At 33.2% G+C, this 24,297-nt stretch overlaps 1 protein-coding gene and 1 pseudogene across 2 annotated transcripts in view; one reads left to right on the top strand and one right to left on the bottom strand.

Annotated features, from left to right (window-relative positions):
• Positions 1-24,297, bottom strand: part of Dph6 (diphthamine biosynthesis 6) — a 206,280-nt gene that overhangs the window by 113,713 nt on the left and 68,270 nt on the right. For both annotated transcript variants that reach the window (XM_047538744.1, XM_047538743.1), the window contains exons 4-5: positions 9,727-9,800; positions 5,030-5,148 (exon numbers count right to left, since the gene is read on the bottom strand). In XM_047538744.1, the coding sequence (XP_047394700.1) occupies positions 5,030-5,148; positions 9,727-9,800 (193 nt within the window). The remainder of the gene's footprint in view (positions 1-5,029; positions 5,149-9,726; positions 9,801-24,297) is intronic.
• LOC124978552 (uncharacterized) lies at positions 3,030-3,139 on the top strand (annotated as a pseudogene).

The following is a 24,297-nucleotide window of genomic DNA, read 5'->3' as shown; positions in this document are numbered from 1 at the left end:
ATCTTTATAACAGAATTAGGCAATGATTTCTGAGATATAATACCAAAGAAACACTGTTATAAAATCAACCGATTAGGGTTGGGGATATAGCTCAGTTGGTAGAGTGCTTGCCTCACATTCACAAGGCCCTGGGTTCAATCCCCAGCACCACAAAAAAAAAAAAAAAAAAAAAATCAACCAACTAAACTTTTAAACTAAAGACTTTTGAACTTCAAGGTACACCACAAGAAGGTAGAGAGAAAATCAGAATGGGAGAAAATATTTACAAATCACACATCTGATAAGGCATTCATTTCAAGAATATATGTATAAAAGAATTATCTCCAACTCAATACATGAGTGAAAAGACAACTCAATTTAAAAAAATGGGTGAAGGACTAAAATTGTCATTATTCCAAAGATGACATACAAATGGCCAATAAGTACATAAGGAGATGCTCAACATCATTAGTCCTTAGCAAAATCCAACATAAAATCATGATGAGATACAACTTTACATTACTAGGATAGCTATGGTATGAAAGACAGGAAGATTATTATTTTTATTACTTATATACAGTAAGTAAACAATATCCTTCTGACTTTTTTCTTTCCTAGTTCTTACCCCAGGAATGAAGTGATGAGGATGAGATATAATCTTGTAATAATTTCTTTTACACTTGGTAAGGTGCCCCTGTTACCTTTGGAGATAATTTTCTTTAAAAGTAAAAATAAGGACTGTGCCTTCACATTTTGGAAAGTAAATAAACATTTGGTGGGGTGGATGGGCAAAAAGCAGTGAATCCGGTTTTACAACCCTGGAGATGTCTCCAAGATTCTGTTTTCATCCCTGACTTCAAATATAATCACATACTGCTAGAGATAAATCTCTCGGGTGTTCCCAATATCTATTCAGTCATATGTTAAGTTCTAAAGCTTGTCTTTTAGTCTAGATCCCAAGTTTCTTTAAAATTTGCTCAGAAAGCACCAACTTCAAAACTTTTAAAATATTTTCCTCACAACCCCACATATGTAATGCAATACAAAATAAATAAGAAACTGAGTTAAGCCAAAATATTAGATTGTCAAATCATACCTCGGAAAAACTAGAGAATTTAATGAGAATTCTAGGAATAGAAGTAATCAAACAACACAGCAAATCAGGTAGAGGTTCAGAACCATAAGAAGAACTCTCCAGGACCTTCTCTACCTACAACATTACCTATATTCTGACTAATAGTAGCACATATGTTTAATCAGAATTACAGTACCACTGTCCATTTCACATTTACGGTGACTAGCACAGTGAATAAATTCTAGATCTCATCTTGTTTGAGGATGTAATTATATACCAGATATCACTTATATACCAGATAAAAGTGTAGCTTTTAAGTTATTGGCTTCTACATGTCATTGTGCCAACAAGTTCCCTTCAAAACAATACAATGTCATTCCTTTGATTCTGTCCAGTTCTGATCAATGTTTCATGATGACAAATTCTCTTTTTAACAATAATACCTGAGCCATTCATGAATAACTGTAAAGGCCATACTGTCCTGTATCGTCCAACCATAATTTAGGCTAACTATGGTATTTCCCTAAGTGGGCATCCTTAACTTGGTTCTGGCCAGACACCCATTGTTATTTAATAACTTCCCCAGTGATTAGAATATTTAATAGTCTTCCCTGGGTAAGGGGAATAGCCCTCTTCTTGTATTGTTGACTGATAGGATGTCCCATTTATGTAAATATTCTATTAGTCCAGCCATTTAAAGTTTTCTTGTCCCTTTAGGGTCATCTCCAGATATAACCAGTCTCCTGGAAGAGAGCTCCCTCTAGTGTCTCTGTTTGAATTAGTAAGTCTTTTTTTATCATCATGAGCTTTCAGGAATATTGATTTGTTCTGATGTAATACCCCAATCCCTGAGACTAGTATCAAAAATTCCTACAGAATATGAAGACAGCAGGGAAGACACTGGTTAAGCCATTACATGGATTATTATCATGGTTTACTAGTGAGATTTGTGAAATTTAGGAAAATGGTTTGTACACCCCCCCAAAAAAAATATGTTCCAAAGATTGTCATTTGTTATATCAAATAAAGCTCTACTTGGATATCACAGGTTTTCCATGAACATACTTTGCACAACTCCAAAGAGGAGTTATCAGCAATATCTATTTATTAAGCCATATCCAAATCTATCTCCCTCAAGGGTGGTCTTCTAATCTTCTTAAATGAAATCTAAATTCCATTCACATTTACAAATTCTATTTGGAGGAGATCACATAATGGCAGACAGTAGAAATTTACCTTCCATTTTAACTAGGTAGATGTCATAGTGACATACTGTTTTGATTATTCTTACAAAGAGTGCAAAAGCTTTACTATTTAGAATTTCCCACTTACATAATTCATTCTGAGTAATTAAGTCATCAGAAAAATGACCAGAATAATAAACACAGTCTATGAACCAAGAACTGAGTGGTTAATATGGGTACTAAACAATCCATAGTGAATTACCCTAATATAGTTGAGTTATCAAGTAGCACTGTCACTTTTTATCCAGGTAGAATCTTTTTAGGTGGAGTTTGTACATCATCTATTTCCCTTCTCTAGAGAAATCAAATCCAAAGTGTTTTCTTAATATTAGGTAAGTTTAGCATCAGATCTGTAAGAGATACCTAACAGTATCATTCTCCAGTCTGGAGGCTCTGGCATGGGGATCACATGATTATATCCCTCCTTAGGATGTTCACTCATTTTAAAGTTCCTTTCCATCTTTTAAGATTCCCCTCATCTCCATTTATTACCTATGTTGATATATATTCTTTCCTCTATAATTAGGATTTCTAGCTCAGTAGTTGTATTATAAACCCATAGGGCCAGTAAAAACAGCAGACTTGGGAATACTTCTTGGGTAGAAATTATAGGGTTTGATAGGCAAGGAGTCACAGAACACTTGGTTTTGTGTTTAGAGATAGGTCTTAAATTGCCTAAAATGGGATTAAGTTATATACACACCTAAGAGTCTTAGGAATATGTGTTGTCAATCCTTTTGTCAATCACCCTTCATAAGAGTGATGATTGGCATTTTATACCACTATGTAAGATCACCACCCTCAAATCTTGTTACAATGTTGGTACATTGCCTGTTTGATATGGGGTGGGGGGAGAAAAAAAGAGAATATATGTTATCAAATTTAATGGTATTGATATAGTATTTTGTAGACTGATAATACTTTCCACTATTTGGTATATGCAACTTTGAACTCAGGTGTGGGTCTGGTAAAGCAGGCAAAAAAAAAAAAAAAAAAATCTGCAAAATTGTGAGGCAGAATTGTGTTCTTGTATCCTTCCCTCTTCTCCCCACATCGCTATCTCCCAATCCCTGAAACCTGACCAGTAGAGTCCTGTCATTACTCCCTTTCACATTCAATGTTAGCACAAAACCATTTAATTGATTAAGCTAACCCTTAAACTTGTATTATTTTTTCTAGTGATCAATTCATTTACTTTGCTAACAAATATATCTTTCAAGAAGATCTTCCAGTAATAATCAAAGTGGTTTAAAGCTTTTTCTCTGTCATATCCCTTTCTCTTTTTTAGCAACAAGACTACTATAAGTTTCATCTAAAGATGAAACTCTGCCCCTCTAGTAAACACGATAATTTTTTGCCAAGTTTTTGTCACAAGGTTGCAACTAATGTATGTATAAGGAGATTATATGAGTTCTTCCTTCTTTCTTTCCAAGCTGTGTACTCTAATTATTAGAAAGAATGGATTGCAGACCTGTTTTCTGATCCTTTTGTTTTCAATAATTATTAGATTTTCTAAAAAATATATCCTCTGTTCTTAAGAATTAAGATTTTCAGTGTGGAAGAGAAAGGAAGAACAGAAAGAATACAGAGTAAACATTATTTCATCATTCAATGACATGGATGAATTTTATAAACATAATATTGAGCCAAAGAAGCCAGAAGTAATAGAGAATACACTCAGAATATATAGAGAATATAATTAACATATTCATTAATATAAATTTAATAACAGGGTTTGGCTCAGAACATTTGCAAATAGTTCAATCCCCTGTACCACAAAACCAAAACAAAACAAAAAAAATTTTCTTAAATTAAAAAACAGGAAAAATCATATCAAGTATTGGGAGACTTGTTAACTTTGGGAGGGCAAATATTGACCAGCATAATGTTAGCAATGCTAACATCTGCACTCTTTACCTTTCTTTGAAGCTGTTTGAAATGTGAATTTATTTATAAAGCTTTTCACAGCTTGAGACCTCTTTATTTCAGAAATCAGCAAGGTAAACACTTATATGAGTTAGGCTTTGGAAATCCTGAGGCTCCAGGGCATTTTCTATAATAGGTTCACAAAACAAATGCACTGGGCTCAAACCCTATAGTTCCTCAAAACCCAATATATTTATAAAAATTCAAAATAACAACTTATACATGTTCATATAAAATATCTGCATTTGAATCAGATTACCACCTGCCTGCTAATATCTATGATAACTAATCAAACAGTATTTCCTCAAACATGATTTTGTCACCATCCCCAACAAAAACCCATTACTGTGTTTATTTCTGATAACACAAAGTAAATCAATCATAATTTTAGTATTATTCAAAATATGTTAAAAATATAAGAGGAATATCATGTGTTGTGCCAAATACATATTTTAAGAATTTTTTGAAAACAAACCAAAAAATCCCAAGGATCCCTGTATTTCTTATTTCCTACAAACCTGAATTCCAAATCCTGTAACAACTTAAATGAAAGAAACATAACACAATATCAATTTTAGAATCAGTTATATATTCAAAAAGAGCAGCTCACTTTTAATCAGTTTAACAAATGTTCAAAAGCCAATTTTAACACTTTCTCTTCTTTACAGCATGTGTTTAATTTCTTTTAACTTGTGACTACTAATTTTTATATTCTAAATTGTTCTTACTTTTTCATTTTAACTGCTTATTAGTGAACTAAGATTATCTATGTGCCAAAAGTCCCTTTTAGAGTCTAGTTACATACCCAGGGCTGCTACTTTGATGATCACTGCTTGAATGTTAGATGCTATCATCTCTCGGAGCAAATCTTCTTGGTTCCTTTGCCAAAGGTAAGCCAAGAGCTGGAGATTAAGCCTTTTACACCTAAAAAGAAAAAGAAAAAGAAAAAGAAAATGATCTTTTAATGTTCCATACTTAGATCTACAGTGATTACTTAGATTTTGTACATAATGCTTTCTTCAAGGATTTTAGTATTTAACATGCTTTAGAAAACATGTCTTGCCTAATGAAAATTTATATGTATATACATTTATATATATATATATATATATATATACATTATATATATTACATAAACATATTTAACTCCTCTGGACTATGCATAAACATGAAAAATGAAATCTCCAAGTCAACTGGATATATTAATGTTAATAAGGCCCAGAGTTTAGAAATCTATGTAAAAAGGCTTACAAATGTCAGTGGATGATTAATCTCATTTTGAAAACTTCCATGATTCCAAAATTGTGAAGCATATACAATTAGGAAAAAAAATTTATTCTAATAACCATATATTTTGTAAATTTACAATGCCTATGAACTAATCTATTCACTTGGAAATATGTTTTAAGAATTTAATTGAAAGGAAAATAACAACAAAAAGTACAATTCACTGAGTATATGACACACTGTAGGCATTGTACTAGATACTTTATACTCTTGGTACAGTAGAAAGAATATGGGTTTGAAGTCAAAACATCTGGGTTTGAAACCTCATCTGTATTCTACCTGGATGGTTTTGGCAATTCAAGTAAACCCCAAGATCTTGCCCTTAGTTCTGTAGTTCATAAATAGGGGCAAAAATATTTCCCTTCAAAGTTCTTGATAAGATTAAAAGATGGAAAATGAAGTCATGATTTGTTCTTGTTTCACATTCTTCACATTCCATACCCAATCTATCACCATGCATAATGTGATGAGTCCTCATCAGTACCACTACTAAGGATCTGAGTCACCCTATTCTTTTTTGGTGGGAGGAGTACCAGAGATTAAACTCAGGGGCACTCATCCAATGAACCCTTTTTTTGTATTTTATTTACAGACAGGGTCTAACTGAGTTGCTTAGTCCCTCACTGTTGCTGAGGCTTGCTTTGAACTCGCAATCCTCCTGCCTCAACCTGATGAGCTTCTGTTAAGTCACCATTATCTCATATCAATACCTTAATTTCTTTTCCTGTTTCTACCCTCTCCCTTTTAAAATTCATTTATAATATCACAGCCAGTGTGATCCTTTTAAAACATAGATCATGGAATTCCATGCAATACTGGCATCCATGTTTTATACTTTTCTTTGTAGCGGTCTTTCACCTCTTTAGTTAAATTTATTCCTAGGTTTTTTTTTTGGTCAGCTATTGTAAATGAGACTGCATTCTTGATTTCTAATTCAGATAACTGGCTACTGATGTATAGCAATGCTACAGATTTTGCCTGGCTATAAATACCAAGGAAATAAAGAGTATAATGAACAGATATCTGCACTCCCATCTTTATTGTAGCACTATTCACAATAACCAAGAAATGGAAACAACCTAAACATCCATCAACTTATTAATGAATATGGAAAGAATACATATAAATAATGGAATAATATTCAGCCATAAAACATGTAATCCTACCATTGTGACAACATGGATAGATCTGGAGATCACCATGTTAAGTGAAATAAGACAGGCACGGAAAGACAAGTACTCATTCACACATGGAATCTAAAAAATTCACCTCAAAGAAGTTGAGAGAATGTTGGTTACCAGAGTTTGGGTGGAGAGGAAAGCAAGAGAGGGATGGGGAAAGGTTGATTAACAGGTACCATGTTACAGTTAGATAGGAGTTAAGAAGTTCTGGTTTGCTACCGTATGTCAGGGTAACTACAGATGACAATCATGCACTGTATATTTCAAAAGGCTAGAGGAAAGGATTTTGAAAGTTTTTATCATAAAAAATGACAAATGTTTGAGAAGACGGACATGTTTCACCTGATTTAAACATATGATACACACATATATCAAAACATCACATGGCTACCTTTTTAATATGTATCATTTTATGTATTGGTTAAACATTTTTAAATCCTTGCAATGAACCTACATAAATCTCACCCTTGTTAGTTCCTGTTCCTTACTTACATCATGACTTTGCTTAAATGTCACTTCTCAGGAAGGATTATAATCGATTAATAAATTAAAGGTAATGTGGATAAAGAATGTAACAGAATGCTAGATAAAATAGGCACTCACGAAATTGTTGTCAAGCCAAGTGACTTGTCCAAATCTCATAAGTAGCTGAGATCGATTTCCAACCAAGAATATAAGTCTAAAACCCATCATATCTAGTGTCTGTAAGGTTTATTATGCTAAAACCTATCATCCCTAGAATCTACATGGTTGCTTAGCTGACTATTCTCAGTACCTACTCAATGTACCAAATGTCATTTACTCACAAGTGGTATTAAAAATATCACAATCTTTTCAAATACATACATCCTGACTTTCAAAGAAATCAAAATCTTCTTTATTGAAGAGATTTTTATGTCATTTTTGGCTTTGTAAAATGTCTCAAAGCATCTAAAGCAATGCTGAGGCAGTTATTCAAACAAAAATAATAAAATTTAAACTACCATATTGACACAGCACTATAGTTCTTGCTTTCTTGTCACTGATGTTTAATGCCTACTAATCAAACTAGATTCTCTACCTTTTCTTGTTAAGATTTTGGTTTTATAAAAAAGACTTTATTCCTTCCAGTCCTCACTGCAAAATTCCTGGTTGTTGCTTTGGAATTCACAACATTGAAAAAATATTTTAGACTTAAATCAATCTTCCGATCCTATTTAAATTCTTTAACAGTTCAAAATATCTTGGCTCAAACAAACTCCCTTTGAAAATCACAGTTGTATTTGAGCTTGTAAAATTTATAAAACACTTAAAAAAAAAAATGAAACTGATGCAACACAAATTATAAATTGAGAAATAAGGTAATTAAAAACTGAATGCATAGCCATCAGTGGTTTCCCAGTTATACCACATTAAACTTTCTGAAGTTAAAATTATTGCAGAAATGCTTCATGATATAAAATACAGTCATAAACCATGTGTTGAAGTATACTTGAACTATGTTTTGAGAAAGCCTTGCCCTCTATCCATTGGTATGCCATGAGTCATTCATATGTATGCATGTGCATATGCAGCTTCCTAATCAGATGCACATTTTAATTTGGCTTTTTAACTTTTTGAGATGTCAGCCCTATACCTACTAATTCCTGTAAGTTTGAACTTACAAATAAACATTAATTTGTAAACTAAGTAATTCTCAGAGAAAATGACGCAAAATTGCTGAAAATAATATTTCTAACTTAAGGCTTAAAGGATATGTAATCCATCTCCATCTGTAGATCAATTGTTCTCAATTGCAAGCATATAGAACTTAAGGAAAACATTCTCAAAATTCTGGGGAATGTTTGACTTCCTCTTCTACACCTCCATCCTCCATTACCCAGAGATCTAGATATACTCCTAAAATGTGAGATCATATGCTTTCCCCTCCTTTCCCAGCATTTACTTTTAAAATCTGTATTTTTTAATAGGCTTAAATTCACTGTGAAATTAGAAAACAAATAAAAATAAAATTTTGTTTTCAAGTCTATTAATATGCATGTTTTTAACGAGACAATCTGAGATTTTATAAAAATTATGAAACTATTACATAAATCATCCATGTATTACTTCCATTTATCCTTTTGAATAGTAAAATAATTTATTTCCAGTCAAGATTTACTTAAGATAAATACTGGAGTACACATTTTCTTTTTTGCTAATATAATCATCCACATAAAAACTTTTGTTTAACAAAACCAACATTAATAATTAAAAATAGTATGATTTAACCTTATGATTTTTGAATAGATCAAAGGAACTGACTGCTTCTAATTGTAGATAAGACAAAAATGTTTTAAGTCATCCCTCAGAGACTGATGAGATGAAGGGGAGCAACAGTTTAAAAATTCACTGAAATCAGCATGAATTCATATATAAGTATTTCAATCACAGAACTGATTTCTATGGATCAAAAAGGAGGAGATTCTAGAGTAAGCTTTTTTTTCCTTTAAAATATTACTGCATTTCTTTTACTAGCACATGATTTTTATTACTAATGATGATGAGTTAAAAGAAATGAAATAGGTATATTCAATCAAAGAACGAAAAACTGAAGATTATCTACCACTTTAAAACTCTGTCTCAGGGATGGGGATGTAGTTTAGTGTCCTTAGTTTTCTTGTGTAAGGAAGGTCCTAGATTTGATTCTGAGCACCACAAAATACAAACAAAAGAACTCAACGTCTGTCTAAATTTTTAATTACAAATTATTTAGGAGCTGAAAGAAGTAAATCTGACTTTTGAAAATGTACACACACATTTTCACAAGGCATGTATAATGTATTTATGATTTAGATATAATTATTTTCACTCATTCACATTATTCTATTTTTTTGTGTCTTTGTGTGTGTGTGTGTGTGTGTGTGTGTGTGTGTGTGTGGTGCTAAGGATTGAACCCAGGGCCTTCTACATGATAAGCGCATGCTCTACCACTAAGCTATACTCCCAGCCCCTCATTCACATTCTTAAAATACAAATACTTTAAAAACTATAGGACAAAGTAATGTTTTCTTACACATTTTCTACTCGAACATGTTGATAATCAGAAAGTATAGCACCTACTGATATCCCATCTACTTCTTCTTTTTCCTGAAAATAAAGGGAAAAAAAAAAAAAACTTAAACATTGCTCTGCATCATGCTCTGAAAATTATAAATGAATTGCATCTCACCTAGGAAACCACCTTTGATGAAGAGAAATTTCCTGAAAGTAAAATTTAATTCAGAAAAAAAGTGCATACATATGTTTGAATCCTCTTATCTGCAGTAAGAAAAGTAATTATTATTATTTTTTAAATTAAGTTACTAAGTCACTAGAGATCCCTTTCCATGGGAGAAAGCAAAAACTTGGGGAATACTTCCAAACTTTCTTTACACTTTTATATTTAAATACCCACTAATATTTGATGCAAAATTTTGAGAAATTTCTATTTAAAAATCATATTTTTGCAGGTTGTATAACTTTCTTAGAAACTGTAAGCAATGACACAGATGATACAACACAATGATTTTTATCTGTATCTTAAAAAACACAATTGATGTAGGAGCATCCAAGAAGCAGGAGATAAGCATAGTAGATACAGAACTGTATAATGGGATGGAAACAATGAGTTATTATTGATATTGTTATAATTGAGAACATCCAGCAATATAAACCAGCACAGTCCCACAGGGACAAAGACTACCCTGTCTAGTATACTCATTAATGAGCTGAAGGAAGATGGAAATTCAAGTATGATCAAATACAATACTAGGATGAACTAAAAAGAAGATCAATCAAGTACATGGGCAGATACGAACAACTTGGGGATTTGGAAGGACAGGTAAAAGATGAAATTTAATGTAAAGAAGTATAAGATAACACAGGGAAGAATAAAACAAAATATGGGTATAAAAGAGGGAACCCTTGTTTGTAAAACAGACCTGAAAAAAGTGACTAGGGGGTAATTACTAATAACAAACAGAATAGGAATTCTCTGAACAGACCTAAAAGAAAATTCATCCTAGCATATGGATATATAAGAAATTACTTCAGAGAGATGACTTCATTAATAATATTGTTTTACTAAACAAGGTAACCTAGAAAGAGAAACAACAGCATTTTCAAAAGAAACAAGTCATTACTTCCATACATACTGAAATAACCCTGAGACATACCATTTTAAAATGCCATAATAAATAATCAAAAATGCACAACAGGAATTTCTCAAGTCTTTGGAGATAGTCAATTTAAAATTTCCCCTCCAAAAATGGTAGAACTACTCGCCCAAACTACTCCAAAATAAAATGATTACTTCTGTCAAATAAGGTTTCAGAAGAAGAGCTACTTTTAATTATTTTCCAATTTCAGCAACTTTGTGAGAACACTTGCTTATAACCTTTTTCTAACACACAAACCTAGTCATTTTCTTTTCATAAAAGTCATCGTATTCATTTGGAAAAAGTCAAAGCACATTGTTTCTCTTTAAGTGCAAATAGAGCACTGATCATAGAGTAGTGAAGTTATAACAAGAGCAAAATTTTAGTTATATCCCTATTCAATATATTTGTTTATCTGAAGTTCTGCCCTAAGAAAATGAGGTACAGAATGTTAAATACATATGGATGTAGGTATATGTGTACATGTGTATTTCTCTGTAATTCATGGAAACAAAGACTAGAACCACTAGTGTTTTTCCTCCTAAACTATCAAATCACTGTTAAAATAATAATTGGAATTTGTTATCCACGTTACTACGTACTGTTGTGCTATGGTTCTCATTTAAACATCATCGCAACCCTAAAACATCTATTTAATTTCATCTTAATATGCATTCATTTTCTAGAATTCTATCCTACTTACATCGCTCTCTTTTTTTTAAATGTGGTAACACCTAACAAATCAGTTTAAGAATCATATATCAGGCCGAATTCTGACTTCTTAACACTAAACCTATATAAAGATTATTAGTTGTGTTTGTTCAACAATTGTAATCACTACTACCCAATAGAAATCTGGTCCTACCATCTACTAGTTCCATGATTTTGAATAAGTTACTTAATTTCTCTGTTTCAGATTCCTCATCTATAAAGTGAAAATAATAACAATTCCTGTTTTCTAGGGTTATTGTGAAGATTAAAATAATTTGGGTACATAACACAGTGTCTAGCACCCAGTGAGGGCTCAGTAAGTATTTTTTTTTTAATTCCATTATCATAATCTTTATTATTCCTACTACTTCTATAACTACTTGTATTACTACTTCTACTACTATCACTACTACTACTACTACTACTACTACTAGTACTACTACTGGTACCAGCATGGGATAAAGACCTAACTATTTGATTTGACTGACAAAGCCCTTCATTCCTGGACTTTAACACTCTTACTCATTATTATTTTTCAGTACTAGCCTACTTTGACTCTCAACTCTGGTTGCAACAAACTTTTTCAACATAGTAAGTCCTGAAATATCCAGGGATCATCGTGACTTCTACTGAATTCTTCATCATTCTGAATATAACCACAAACTTCAAAGAAAGGTAAAATAGACCCTTAAGAGATGAAGATCTATATATAATCAGTCCTCTCTGTATAAAAGATACAGCTAGGCTCACTCCCTAATCTACACCTTCTATCTTGGGGGGAAAAGTCAGTAACTTAATAACAGAGGCAAAATGGCAGGAATGGATGTGTCAGAAGAAAAAAGAATGCCTAAGATTAAAAGGCATCATACTGAGACAGTATAAAAGTATAACCAAATAAATGGTCTTGTGCCTAAAGCTGAAATAAAATAAGTGTGCTTTAGCAAAGAGTTAATATAGACTCCAGGACCTAGAAGTTTAGGAACATTCAAACCAACTTCCAATGATCCAATTCTATGTCCATCAAGCAATATAAAGACTATAATTTAGGCTGCCTTCTTACTTTCTATCCCTAAAATTTTATGCTAGTCTATCAGCACAAGCTGTCACCAAAAATCAGAGAATCTGGAGTTTAATACATATTAAATTACATTCTTGTCATCAGAATAAACAAAAGGTATTATGCCAACTGAAGGAGAATAAAATAAAAACAAAAAATAATGATGTCATAGAGAAATTAAGGGCAAACTGGACCCTAAATGGCCTGGCACATTGCTAAGACACAGGGGTTCTCAAACACGAGTGGAAACTCTTCAGCTTATACCATTATTATTATGAATGATGGATGTATAAATACAACTCAGGAAATAAAGTCAGCAACAGCATCATTGACTAATAGATAGAGCAGAGCATAAAGTCATTAAACACTTATATTAGGTACTGCTCTCAACAATGCTCCTTGAGGTAGATTATCATTATCTTTCCCATTTTTTAAATAAGGGACATTAAGAGATCCCTACAAAGTCAGCCATGAGCATACGTGTGAAACAGATATCACAGGCTCATTTGTAGCTTCAATCACTGTCCATAACCCTAATCTTTGTCAGGATGAAAGAGGCCTGTGGAATGCCTGGAAAGCTAGTCCAGGAAGCTATCTTACCTACACTGACAATCCTAGCAGAGAGGGCACAAACAACCTAATAAAATATAACTTCAATATTACCACTATTTCCACACTAACCAAAAGGACAGATACACCAAGAATTTATTCAGAAAGAATCTACATATCAACCCAAAACAATTAAGGATCTAAGGGCTAAATACAGATGATCAGCCATGATTCCTGCAACGTATTTTAAATTGTTCATGTTATGTGGAAGAAGAACCACAGCAATTTCTTCACTGAGGCTGGGAAGTAGCCTGTATGTATAGCAATTATGAGGCAAACAGTTATTTTTGTAGAATTAGGTGTACCTATACATATGAACATACAAGTACAGCATAGAGGTATAAGAAGTCCTATAAAAGAAATACTAAATTATAGTGAATTTTTGTTTTGTTTTTTGTTTAATAATAAGAGAAAGAACAAATTGCTTCTGGAAGAACACATGCTGTTGCTAATAAGCAGGACAGGGTGGAGAATAAGGGAAAGGGATAAGGACTTGTACTTTTTACTTTATACACTTCTGTGTTTCTTGAATTTTTTTCTGCAAAAATATGTGATAGGAAATTTCTAAACATTTACATTAAGAAAGCAAATAAGGGATATTGTTCTTCAAAGAATAAAAAATAGCCATTAAAACCATATTTTCCAAGAATATGTAATGAGTTACTTATGATATAAAATTAAGTGGAAAATATCAGAGTGTACACTAAAATATATAAATGAATCCAATAAACACAGAAAAAGGACCAGAAGTAGACCAAACTATAAAAGTACTTATATATGCCTGAATAGTGGTATTTCATTTTTTTCTATTTTATTTCCAAACTTTACTTCTTCAATGATTTTACAAAACACATATTGCTTTTGTAATTACAGGGAAAATTATTTAAAATACTTCTATAGATATAGACATTCATTTCTTGTCCCATATGCTGTTAATATGGCAGGCAAAATTATTCATGGGTTCATCAAAGAGTAATTTAGAAAGCCTACTGTGTGACAAGTTTAATATCATATTAGGAAAAAGGAAATATGAAAATAGCATAACTGAGGGCCTTAAGAAATTAAAATCTAGTAGTGAAGGATGCAGGGGAATGGATACATAAAGAAATAAATAAAATGTCATGTAAGTCTAAATACAGTATAATGGACAACAAAAGATAATATTAGAAATTATTTTTTAAAATTATACTCCAAACATGAAATATTCAATTATTGAATTTTTATTCTTCTAACTATAATAAAACATGGACTACAGGTAAAGCTCCTACTACTAACTTCCTGCATTCTCCTTAATATATACAAAGTCCAAAAAAATTTTTCAGAGAAACAAATCTGGTTCTATGAAGAAATAGAAATAATTTATCACCTTACAATTTGAAATATTCTTAATTGTCAATCTCCATTTGATAGTTGATTGTACAGTTACATTTTCCAGTTTATGCAAATAATCAATAAGGTCCTAATATACCATAGTATTATTCTAATCACAAAAAGAGCTATAAACATGGATCTATTCATAAGAGTTCAAAACCTAGTCCTGAAGAATTTTTAAGACTACTCTAGAAACCTAAATATTAAAGTATCAGGAACACACACACAAAGGGATAGAACATGCATTTCTTATACAAAATGTACCTGATGCCATGCTCTTATTCATACACAAAGCTCCATCAGACAAGAGTGGAATGATGAAGGCATCCAGCCATATGGTAACAGTGATAATTACAAGTTTGAGAGGAAGGTTTGAAGGTAGAAATTCAGACCCAAATTAAGACTCTGTGTATTCAATATTCACTTGTCTCAATCCAAAAAATTGGCTCACAAAGTCAACAAAATAAATTGAAAACAAGCTGTTCTTTTTTTTGCAAATAAAAATGGGATCTACTTATTCTAAGGAAGATAAGCAGCTTGCAAGTATCAGAGACATTAGTTTCTTTGAAAAATGCCTCAGTTGCCAGTATTATTCTGTTAATGAGTTCTTGCCTGTTGAGAAAAAATGATCTGCTGAATTAAAGTGGGTTTTCATCTGAAAGACATTCTAACATTTAAATATGAACCATTCATTAAAGAAGTGCACTAGCATTATAGCTCTGAATGGAAATATTTAGACTTTTGGCAACATGACATTATTAAATAAAAACATTTATGAATGCCAGTGATGTTATAGGGCCTGGAAAACTAGAAATTTATATGGCCAGTAAAGCATTAGTGCCTTTTCCTTAAACTTCCAATTCTTCATTTGGTAACATTACACAGTTTAGACTAATCAAAAGTACCATAGAAATGAATAATATTTCATATGAAAGCATTCTGAAAGTGATGCTTAGAATAGCTGATAAAATATTCAAGCATCTCACTGAGAATTTTGCTTAAGTGACTGGTTTAAAAAGTATTTGTTTTTCTTAGCATCATCAAAAAAACAAATTTCTTTTTCGATGCTATTGTGAATGGGGTAGTTTTCCTAATTTCTCTTTCTGAAGATTCATCACTTATGTATAAAAATGCATTGGATTTATGAGCATTGATCTTGTAACCTGCTACTTTACTGAATTCACTTATGAGTTCTAAAGTTTTCTGGTGGAATTTCCAGGTTCCTCTAAATATATAATCATGTCATCAGCGAACAGGGATAGTTTCAGTTCTTCTTTTCCTATTCGTATCCCTTTAATTTCTTTGGTTTGTCTGATTGCTCTGGCTAGAGTCTCAAGGACGATGTTGAATAGAAGCGGTGAAAGAGGGCATCCCTGCCTTGTTCCAGTTTTTAGGGGGAACGCTTTCAGTTTTTCACCATTTAGAATGATATTAGCCATGGGTTTAGCGTAGATTGCCTTTATAATGTTTAGGAATGTTCCCACTACCCCAATTTTTTCTAGTGTTTTGAGCATGAAGGGATGCTGTATTTTATCAAATGCTTTTTCTGCATCTATTGAAATAATCATGTGATTCTTAACTTTAAGTCTGTGATATGGTGAATGACATTTATTGATTTCCAAATGTTGAAACCAACCTTGCATCCCTGGGATAAAACCCACTTGATCGTGGTGCACTATCTTTTTAATATATATTTGTATGCGATTTGCTAAAATTTTGTTGAGAATTTTTGCATCGATGTTCATTAAGGATATTGGTCTGAAATTTTCTTTCCTCGATGTGTCTCTGTCTGGTTTAGGTATCAGGGTGATATTGGCTTCATAGAACGAGTTTGGTAGGGTTCCCTCCTCTTCTATTTCATGGAATAGTTGAGGAGTATTGGAATGAGCTCTTCTTTAAAGGTTTTGTAGAACTCAGCTGAGAACCCATCTGGTCCTGGACTTTTCTTTGTTGGTAGGCTTTTGATGACCTCTTCTATTTCATTGCTTAAATTGGTTTATTTAAGTTGTGTATGTCCTCCTCGTTCAGTTTAGATAGTTCATATGTCCTCTAGAAATTTGGAATCAATCTCACAAAAGAGGTGAAAGACCTCTACAATGAGAACTACAGAACACTAAAGAAAGAAATTCAAGAAAACCCTTAGAAGATGGAAATATCTCCCATGTTCCTGGATAGGCAGAATTAATATCGTCAAAAGGGCTATACTACCTAAAGTGCTATACAGATTCAATGCAATTCCAATTAAAATCCAATGATGTACCTTGCAGAAATAGAGCAAGCAATTATGAAATTCATCTGGAAGAATAAAAAAACCTAGAATAGCTAAAGCAATACTCAGTAGCAAGAGCGAAGCGGGGGGTATTGCAATAACCAGATCTTCAACTCTACTACAAGCAATAGTAACAAAAACGGCATGGTATTGGTACCAAATAGACAGGTAGATCAATGGTACAGAATAGAGGACATGGACACAAACCCAAATAAATACAATTTTCTCATACTAGACAAAGGTTCCAACAATATGCAATGGAGAAAAGATAGCCTCTCAACAAATGGTGCTGGGAAAACTGGAAACTATATGCAATAGAATGAAATTAAACCCCTATCTCTCACCCTACACAAAACTCAACTCAAAATGGATCAAGGACCTCGGAATCAGACCAGAGACCCTGCATCTTATAGAAGAAAAAGTAGGTCCAAATCTTCAACTTGTTGGCTTAGGATCAGACTTCCTTAACAGGACTCCCATAGCACAAGAAATAAAAGCAAGAATCAACAACTGGGATAGGTTCAAACTTAAAAGCTTTCTCTCAGCAAAGGAAACTATCAGAAATGTGAAGAGAGAGCCTACAGAGTGGGAGAATATCTTTGCCAACCATACCTCAGATAGAGCGCTAATTTCCAGAATCTATAAAGAACTCAAAAAACTCTACACGAAGAATACAAATAATCCAATCAACAAATGGGCTAAGGAAATGAACAGACACTTCACAGAAGAAGATGTACAAGTAATCAACAGATATATGAAAAAATGTTCAACATCCCTAGTAATAAGGGAAATGCAAATCAAAACTACCCTAAGATTTCATCTCACCCCAATTAGAATGGCGATTATCAAGAATACAAGCAACAATAGGTGTTGGCGAGGATGTGGTGAGAAAGGAACACTCATACATTGCTGGTGGGGCTGCAAATTAGTGCAGCCACTCTGGAAAGCAGTGTGGAGATTCCTCAGAAAGCTTGGAATGGAAACACCATTTGACCCAGCTATCCCACTCCTTGGCCTATACCCAAAGGACTTAAAATCAGCATACTACAGAGATACAGCCACATCAATGTTCATTGCTGCTCAATTCACCATAGCCAGATTGTGGAACCAACCTAGATGCCCTTCAGTTGATGAATGGATAAAGAAACTGTGGCATATTTATACAATGGAATATTACTCCGCAATGAAGAATGATAAAATTATGGCATTTGTAGGCAAATGGTCGAAATTGGAGAATATCATGCTAAGTGAGATAAGCCAATCTCAAAAAACTAAAGGACGAATGATCTCGCTGATAAGCGGATGAGGACATATAATGGGGGGTGGGAGGGGCTAGCATTAGGTTTAGGGTTAGGTTTAGAGTTAGGCTAAGGAGAGCGGTAAGAATGAAGGAAAGAAGGACTGTGTAGAGGGAAAAGAGGGGTGGGAGGGGTGGGGGGAGGGGAAAAATAAAATAAAAATAAAAATAAATAAAAAATTAAAAAAAAAATAAATACATTTTGAACTTAGAAAAAAAAAAGAAAAAAAACAAATTTCTAAAACAGGAAATGATCATCATCTGGAATTCTTCCATTAAACAGTGAACTTCTGGAAGAATATTAGGTCACTTATTTGCAGCATTACTATCTTTCTTATGAGTTTTCTCAAATAGGGGAAAAAGTTGTTAAGACTAAAAATCAAATGACAAATAAATTGCAGAGGATTGAAATAATGTCAGTTATTTACATTTAAAAAACTAACAATTATTTTACTTTTAAATCTCCATCTTAGTTGTAATAGCATGAAGGCATCTGAGATCAAATGAATCTACAAATGAAGGCATCTACAAATGAAACTGAAAAGAAGTGTAAAACTACAGTTGCTTTCTTTCCTTAAGCTCCCAAGGCATTCTTCTTGTTAAAAGGATTAGGTGGCATTTTGAAAACTTCTATGGAATGCTTTGACAACAGCAATAAATAAATACATAAATTAAAAAATGAAGGATTAAATTGTTCAATCCTTGTTTTAGGAAAATGAAGCAACACTAAGGATGAATTCATTTCTAAGTAGCCCAGTTTAGTAGCAAGTGTTTTATCTATTTAGAAGCTGCTTTCTAAATTTATTTTCTAAGCTGCTGAGGACATGTTCTTTGATTAATTTGATATGACTTTAAAATGCAATTTATACAAACAGGGCTAGTCTGTTCTAAAACCTACACTTAAACCAGTTCTATAAAGAAAAAATAATTTATATAAAATTCCATTTGCAGTAATATGACCACACAGAAATGTACATATATAAATATTATGCATGTTTCATAAAACTCAATTCCTCGAAGAATCTTCATTGGATATGAGTAAGTCTACTACTCAAACTTTATCCTGCTTCAGTATTCACTTACTTAACCTGAACTTATTATGAAACTATCTGGAAAGCACTATGCTTATCACCAATACTGCATTATCTCATTTGATCATCTCATAATCCTTCAAGGGAGATTTGATCATTTTCATTTTAAAGATGAGGAAACTAAGGTCAAGAAAGTTTATATAACTTGTCCAAGGTCACTCGCTAATAAATAAATTAAAACTAGGCGAAAGTCTATGCTTGGAACTGTCATTGAGCTGTTTATTCACCTGCTGTGAGCCACAGATTATTCCAGCACTTGCTTCACAGTGCTTTCTCAATGTTCTTGGAAGAGTTAAGGGTATTTTTGTTTTTTTGCGTTTTTTTTCTTTTGATAGGCTCAAAACTTTTCAATGGTCATGTGTCACTCAAAATAAAATAAATCCCCCCTTCCTTCTCTATTTTCTTTTACTACTCTCCCTCTCACTCACTCCACTATAGAAACAAAGAAGGCATCTGAGGTGGTCTAAACTGAGGAGCTAAAGTTTGAATGCAGTCATGAAGAACCAGCCCTGTCTTGAGGAAACAAATCTGTTACCCCAATGGACAGGATTTTCAGAGTTGTGGGGCAAAGAACTGAAATAGCAAAGGAGAAAGCGAAAACTGGTGAGAATGGAAGAAAAGTTAAGGCTCATGTTGAAAGGGGGCAGTGAGCAAGAAGATGAAACTAAAAGACTAGGCAGAAGCAACAGCATGAACAGCATTGTATAACACAATTTTATAGACTATAGTAAAGAATTTAGGCCATATACTGAAGAAGGAGAAGGAAAGAAGGAAGGAAAGGAAGACTGACAGACTTTTAAGTATTATAATATCAACATTAGATTTACTTTTGTTAATGTGGTAAAATATACCCAACATAAAATTTACCATTTTAATAATTTAAAGTGTGTAGATAATTAAGTGTTTAGGCATTAAGCACTTTAACCCTACTGTACAATTGGTTTTACATTTTAAAAAGATTAAGGGAAACTACTGCTTTTAAAAATGTCTGAAGTTAGAAGCGGAGTAACTACTTAGGAAACCCTAAAGAAATATGAGTAAGAAATGAGAAAGTCTAAACTAAGTCAGTGGCTATAATTACAAGAAGGCGGCTGATTTGGGCTGTTGATAGAGAATGAGCAACAGATTTTGGTGATATGTAGCTGAGAAAGGAACCTGAAATACTTTCCAGTATTTGACTTGGTCACTTGATGGACAGCAATGGCATTGGTTTGATAAGAAATGCACAACTTCGGAGGGGAAGTTGCTGAGTACTATCTTGGGTCACTGAGTCATATGTGTCCTTTTGCCATTCAGTGGGAAGTGTCCAGGGGTAGTTGGGTATGGAGCACAAACAAACAGGTATAATGATGTGATATAAATGTGTATACCAGAGGTAGCTAAAGTCATGATAAGAGATGAGATAAAACTGAGATTGTAAAAAGTAGATAATGAAAGGGAAGGTAAAGAATGAAAACAGCCTTGAAGGACTAAAACATTCACAAAGTGTTTTAGTCAGCTGTTTCGCTGTTGTGAATAAAAGATCTGGTCAGAACAATTGCAGAGGAGGAGAATTTTATTTGAGGGCTCATGGTTTCAGAGGTCTTAGTCCACAGAAGGCAGGCTCCATTCCTCAGGGTTCAAGGTAAGACTGAACATCATGGCAGGACAGGGTGGTGGAGGGAAGCAGCTCACATCATGGTGATCAGGAAACAGAGAGAGAGACTCCACTCTCCAGATACAAAATATATATAACCCATAGTCAAGCCCCCAATTAACCACTTCCTCTAGCCACACCTGACCTGCCTCCAGTTAATCCCATCAGGGATCAATTCACTGAGTAAGACTCTCAGAGCCCAGTCATTTCTCCTCTGAATCTTCTTGTATTGTCTCACATATGAGCTTTTGGGTAACACCTCATATCCAAACCATAACACAAAAGAAGAAAGAAGAGTCTTCAAAGAAAACCAAAGACAGACAGATACAAGGAATACAAGGAGGAAGGGATATCATGAAAGCAAGGTCAAAGAGGTTTTATAAAAGGAAGGAGAATCTATATTGCCAAGTATCATAAAGAGGACAAGGAAGGAAAATACTGGAGATTTAAGAAAGAAGAAAAATTGTCCACTGGATTTGGATGTTATTGACCTTGACAAAAGAAGTTTCAGTAAATTGGGAACTAAGCTGCAATAGGATAGGAGAATGAGATGAGAGAGAAAATAAATATAAATATTTCAAAAAGATTTGTTACAAACAGACATTACAATTGCTAGAAATAAATGTAGGATCAAGGGGAATGTATCATATTTTATACTAAATCAAAAACAAGTGATATGATTTATATAAGTTCACAAAACATGCTGGCAGCACCATTATGAAAAGAATGATATGTCATTTCCCAGTTCATTCTTACTTCTGCTGGTAAACAGAAACATCATCTAGTTCAGGAAAAATAAAGCCATGAAAAAAAAATGTATCTAAATTTATGGTATTTAAAAACATAGTTGACCTCTCAAAAGCAAACTAAATAAAAATTCCTATCTTTAATTATAAACACTAATTGCACTATCTAGAAAAAAAACTTTAAAAAGTGTATAACTTTCCTTTTAAAAAACATTTTCAAAATTAAACTTATCAGTGAGGCACCACACACATCAGCTTTCTTCTAATTAGTAGAGGGACTGTAATTGAGGGTCAAAAGAATACGTGATTTTAAATGTGGTCAAAAAGAAGATTAAAAAAAAAAAAGAAAGAAAAACAGGTCAATAAGAGAACTTCTAAGTTAAAAAAACACACAACTTTACAATGAATCCAGTAAAAAAAAAACAAACTTATAAACTCTTACAAGCTTGGTTTTCTCATAAAATACATATGACAATTCCTACTTCATAGGATTGTGTGAGGCAACTACTGTAACATATGGGAATGCACTTGAATAATCATAAAGGACAATGCAAATATTACTTATTTCCTCCTTAATCTACTGTATGTCCTCCTTTCTCTATTTTTGTTACTAGTGTCACATAGGCTTAAACTGTACAAGTGATATCTGACTCTCCTCTCTGTGAGTGCTTATCTGATGCCAGGTAGACTAAAAGGATGCTCTCTCCACTTTCTGATTTCTTGGCCCTCCATCTGGTACAACTAATATTTATCTTCTTAAAATCAATCCCTCCATGCCAAACAAAATTTTCTCTCTAATCTAACTTTATTTTCATAAACCCCTTTCAAAACTATCTACGATTTGGTTGAACACCCTAATTTCCTATCTTCATGCCTTTGTTTCTACTCTTCTTTTCATTTGGAATTTTCTCCTAATCCCCTGCCTTCAATCTCCATCTAGTAAATCCTATTCATTTCTCAAAACCTGTGAAGCCTGATCCCACTAACCAGAAGCAATCTCTCACTTCTTTAAATTCTTTATATCTCTTACTTTGAATGCTTCTTGAGATATTTTAAATGTCATTTCATACATGGTCTAGGTTCTATTACATTCTATTAGCATCCACACACTACTAAGCATAGGGCTTTATATTCAGTTATCAAAAAAGTACAGAAGAATAATTCAGTCATTTGTATGGACTATGTCAGTCAGGGCACAACTGGAAGAACAGAAAACATTCTAAGAATTTGAATAAAAGTATAGGGAATTTATTATAGCTGACAGAACTAAGAAACTAAACAGAGGACAGTGAGGCACCACACAGATCAGCAATAACAAAATGCAGTTAAACTATCCCTAGACCAAAGAAATAGAGAGGAATATACCAGAGCCCAGTAACAAAATACCCATCAGAAGTAACCTCAACAGATCTGTTCAATAAGAGCTAGATCTAGGGCAAGTGGTGAACTAGCAATAGCATAGGTTCCACCCAGACACAGAAAGGGGGAAAAGTCACGAGTCTTCCCTTCCTCTTGCCTTCTTATCTTCCCAGTACCTCCCTTCCACTTACCAAGTCTCAGAGAAAGCCAGCCAACACGGACATTTTATAAGTCAACCAAGCTTCCCTGGGATCCCAAGCCAGTGCCTGAAGTGGGGCAAAACAATGATTAAAAAGGTAAAAAGGCTCAAGAGCAGCAGAAAGATCTTAACAGGATGTAATCATTTTTTTAAAATTGAAAGTAGGGGAGGAAAAAAGAACAAAAACACAAACCAAATAAAAATGTTCCCAAACCAGCAAGAATCAGATCCCAATAGACTTTATTTTCCTACTTAGTAAATTATTTAGCAATTATTAGAGTTCCCATATGCTCTGCATTCCAGAGAGCACAATATACAAGCAGACATTCCTGCATTCAAGGAAATCACCATCTTGCAAAGGTATCTAGGACACACCAACCCTCACAAATAAGATAGAGTAAAATTCAGTGGCTTCTAGCATCACCACATAAAGCACTAAGAATTAAGGGCTATCAGCTCTATTTGAAAATTTCTTTTGATTCTCTTTTATCAAATCTGGACACTGACAGAAGCAACTTACCTAACAGCACCAATGAAAATTCAGGAGAGGAAAGATACCCAGTTTGAAACTACAGAATATTCTGCTAGGAATCAGGGGTAGCAAGATAATCTTTATTTAATAAATGCCACATAAATTACTCAACAAACAGGAACTCTCACATTTTCATGTAAGTCCAGTTATCAATTCAAAAAAGAAAGAAAGAAAGAAAGAAAGACATGGTGCCAGCTTTCAAGATGAAGCAAGTGCTGTAATTTGTGTAAGTTTGTGAACTAAATCAGAGGTATCATTATCAGGAAAAGGATTCAGGTATTTCGTTTTTAAATTATGTGCTCCTTTCATAAGGAAATGAAAACAAAAGTCTTGATAAGAAAAAACAAATATGTAAAAGCCTATCTAGCTTCATATTCCTTATAAATGTCTTTTTTAAAAATGCTCAATTACCTCAATAAAAGAACATGAAAGATTTCATCAAAACCCAAAAGACCTTTAAAGAAAACAGAAATGCACATTAGCAAACCTATCTTAGAAGGCTTGAACTAGGATTAAGGCAATATCTATTAATATTACAAACACACATTTCCTTGGACTCAAAATTCTACCT

The sequence above is a fragment of the Sciurus carolinensis genome, chromosome 2 (assembly GCF_902686445.1).
Source record: "Sciurus carolinensis chromosome 2, mSciCar1.2, whole genome shotgun sequence".
NCBI classification, from domain to species: domain Eukaryota; kingdom Metazoa; phylum Chordata; class Mammalia; order Rodentia; family Sciuridae; genus Sciurus; species Sciurus carolinensis.
This window is presented reverse-complemented; position numbering and strand designations above follow the sequence as displayed.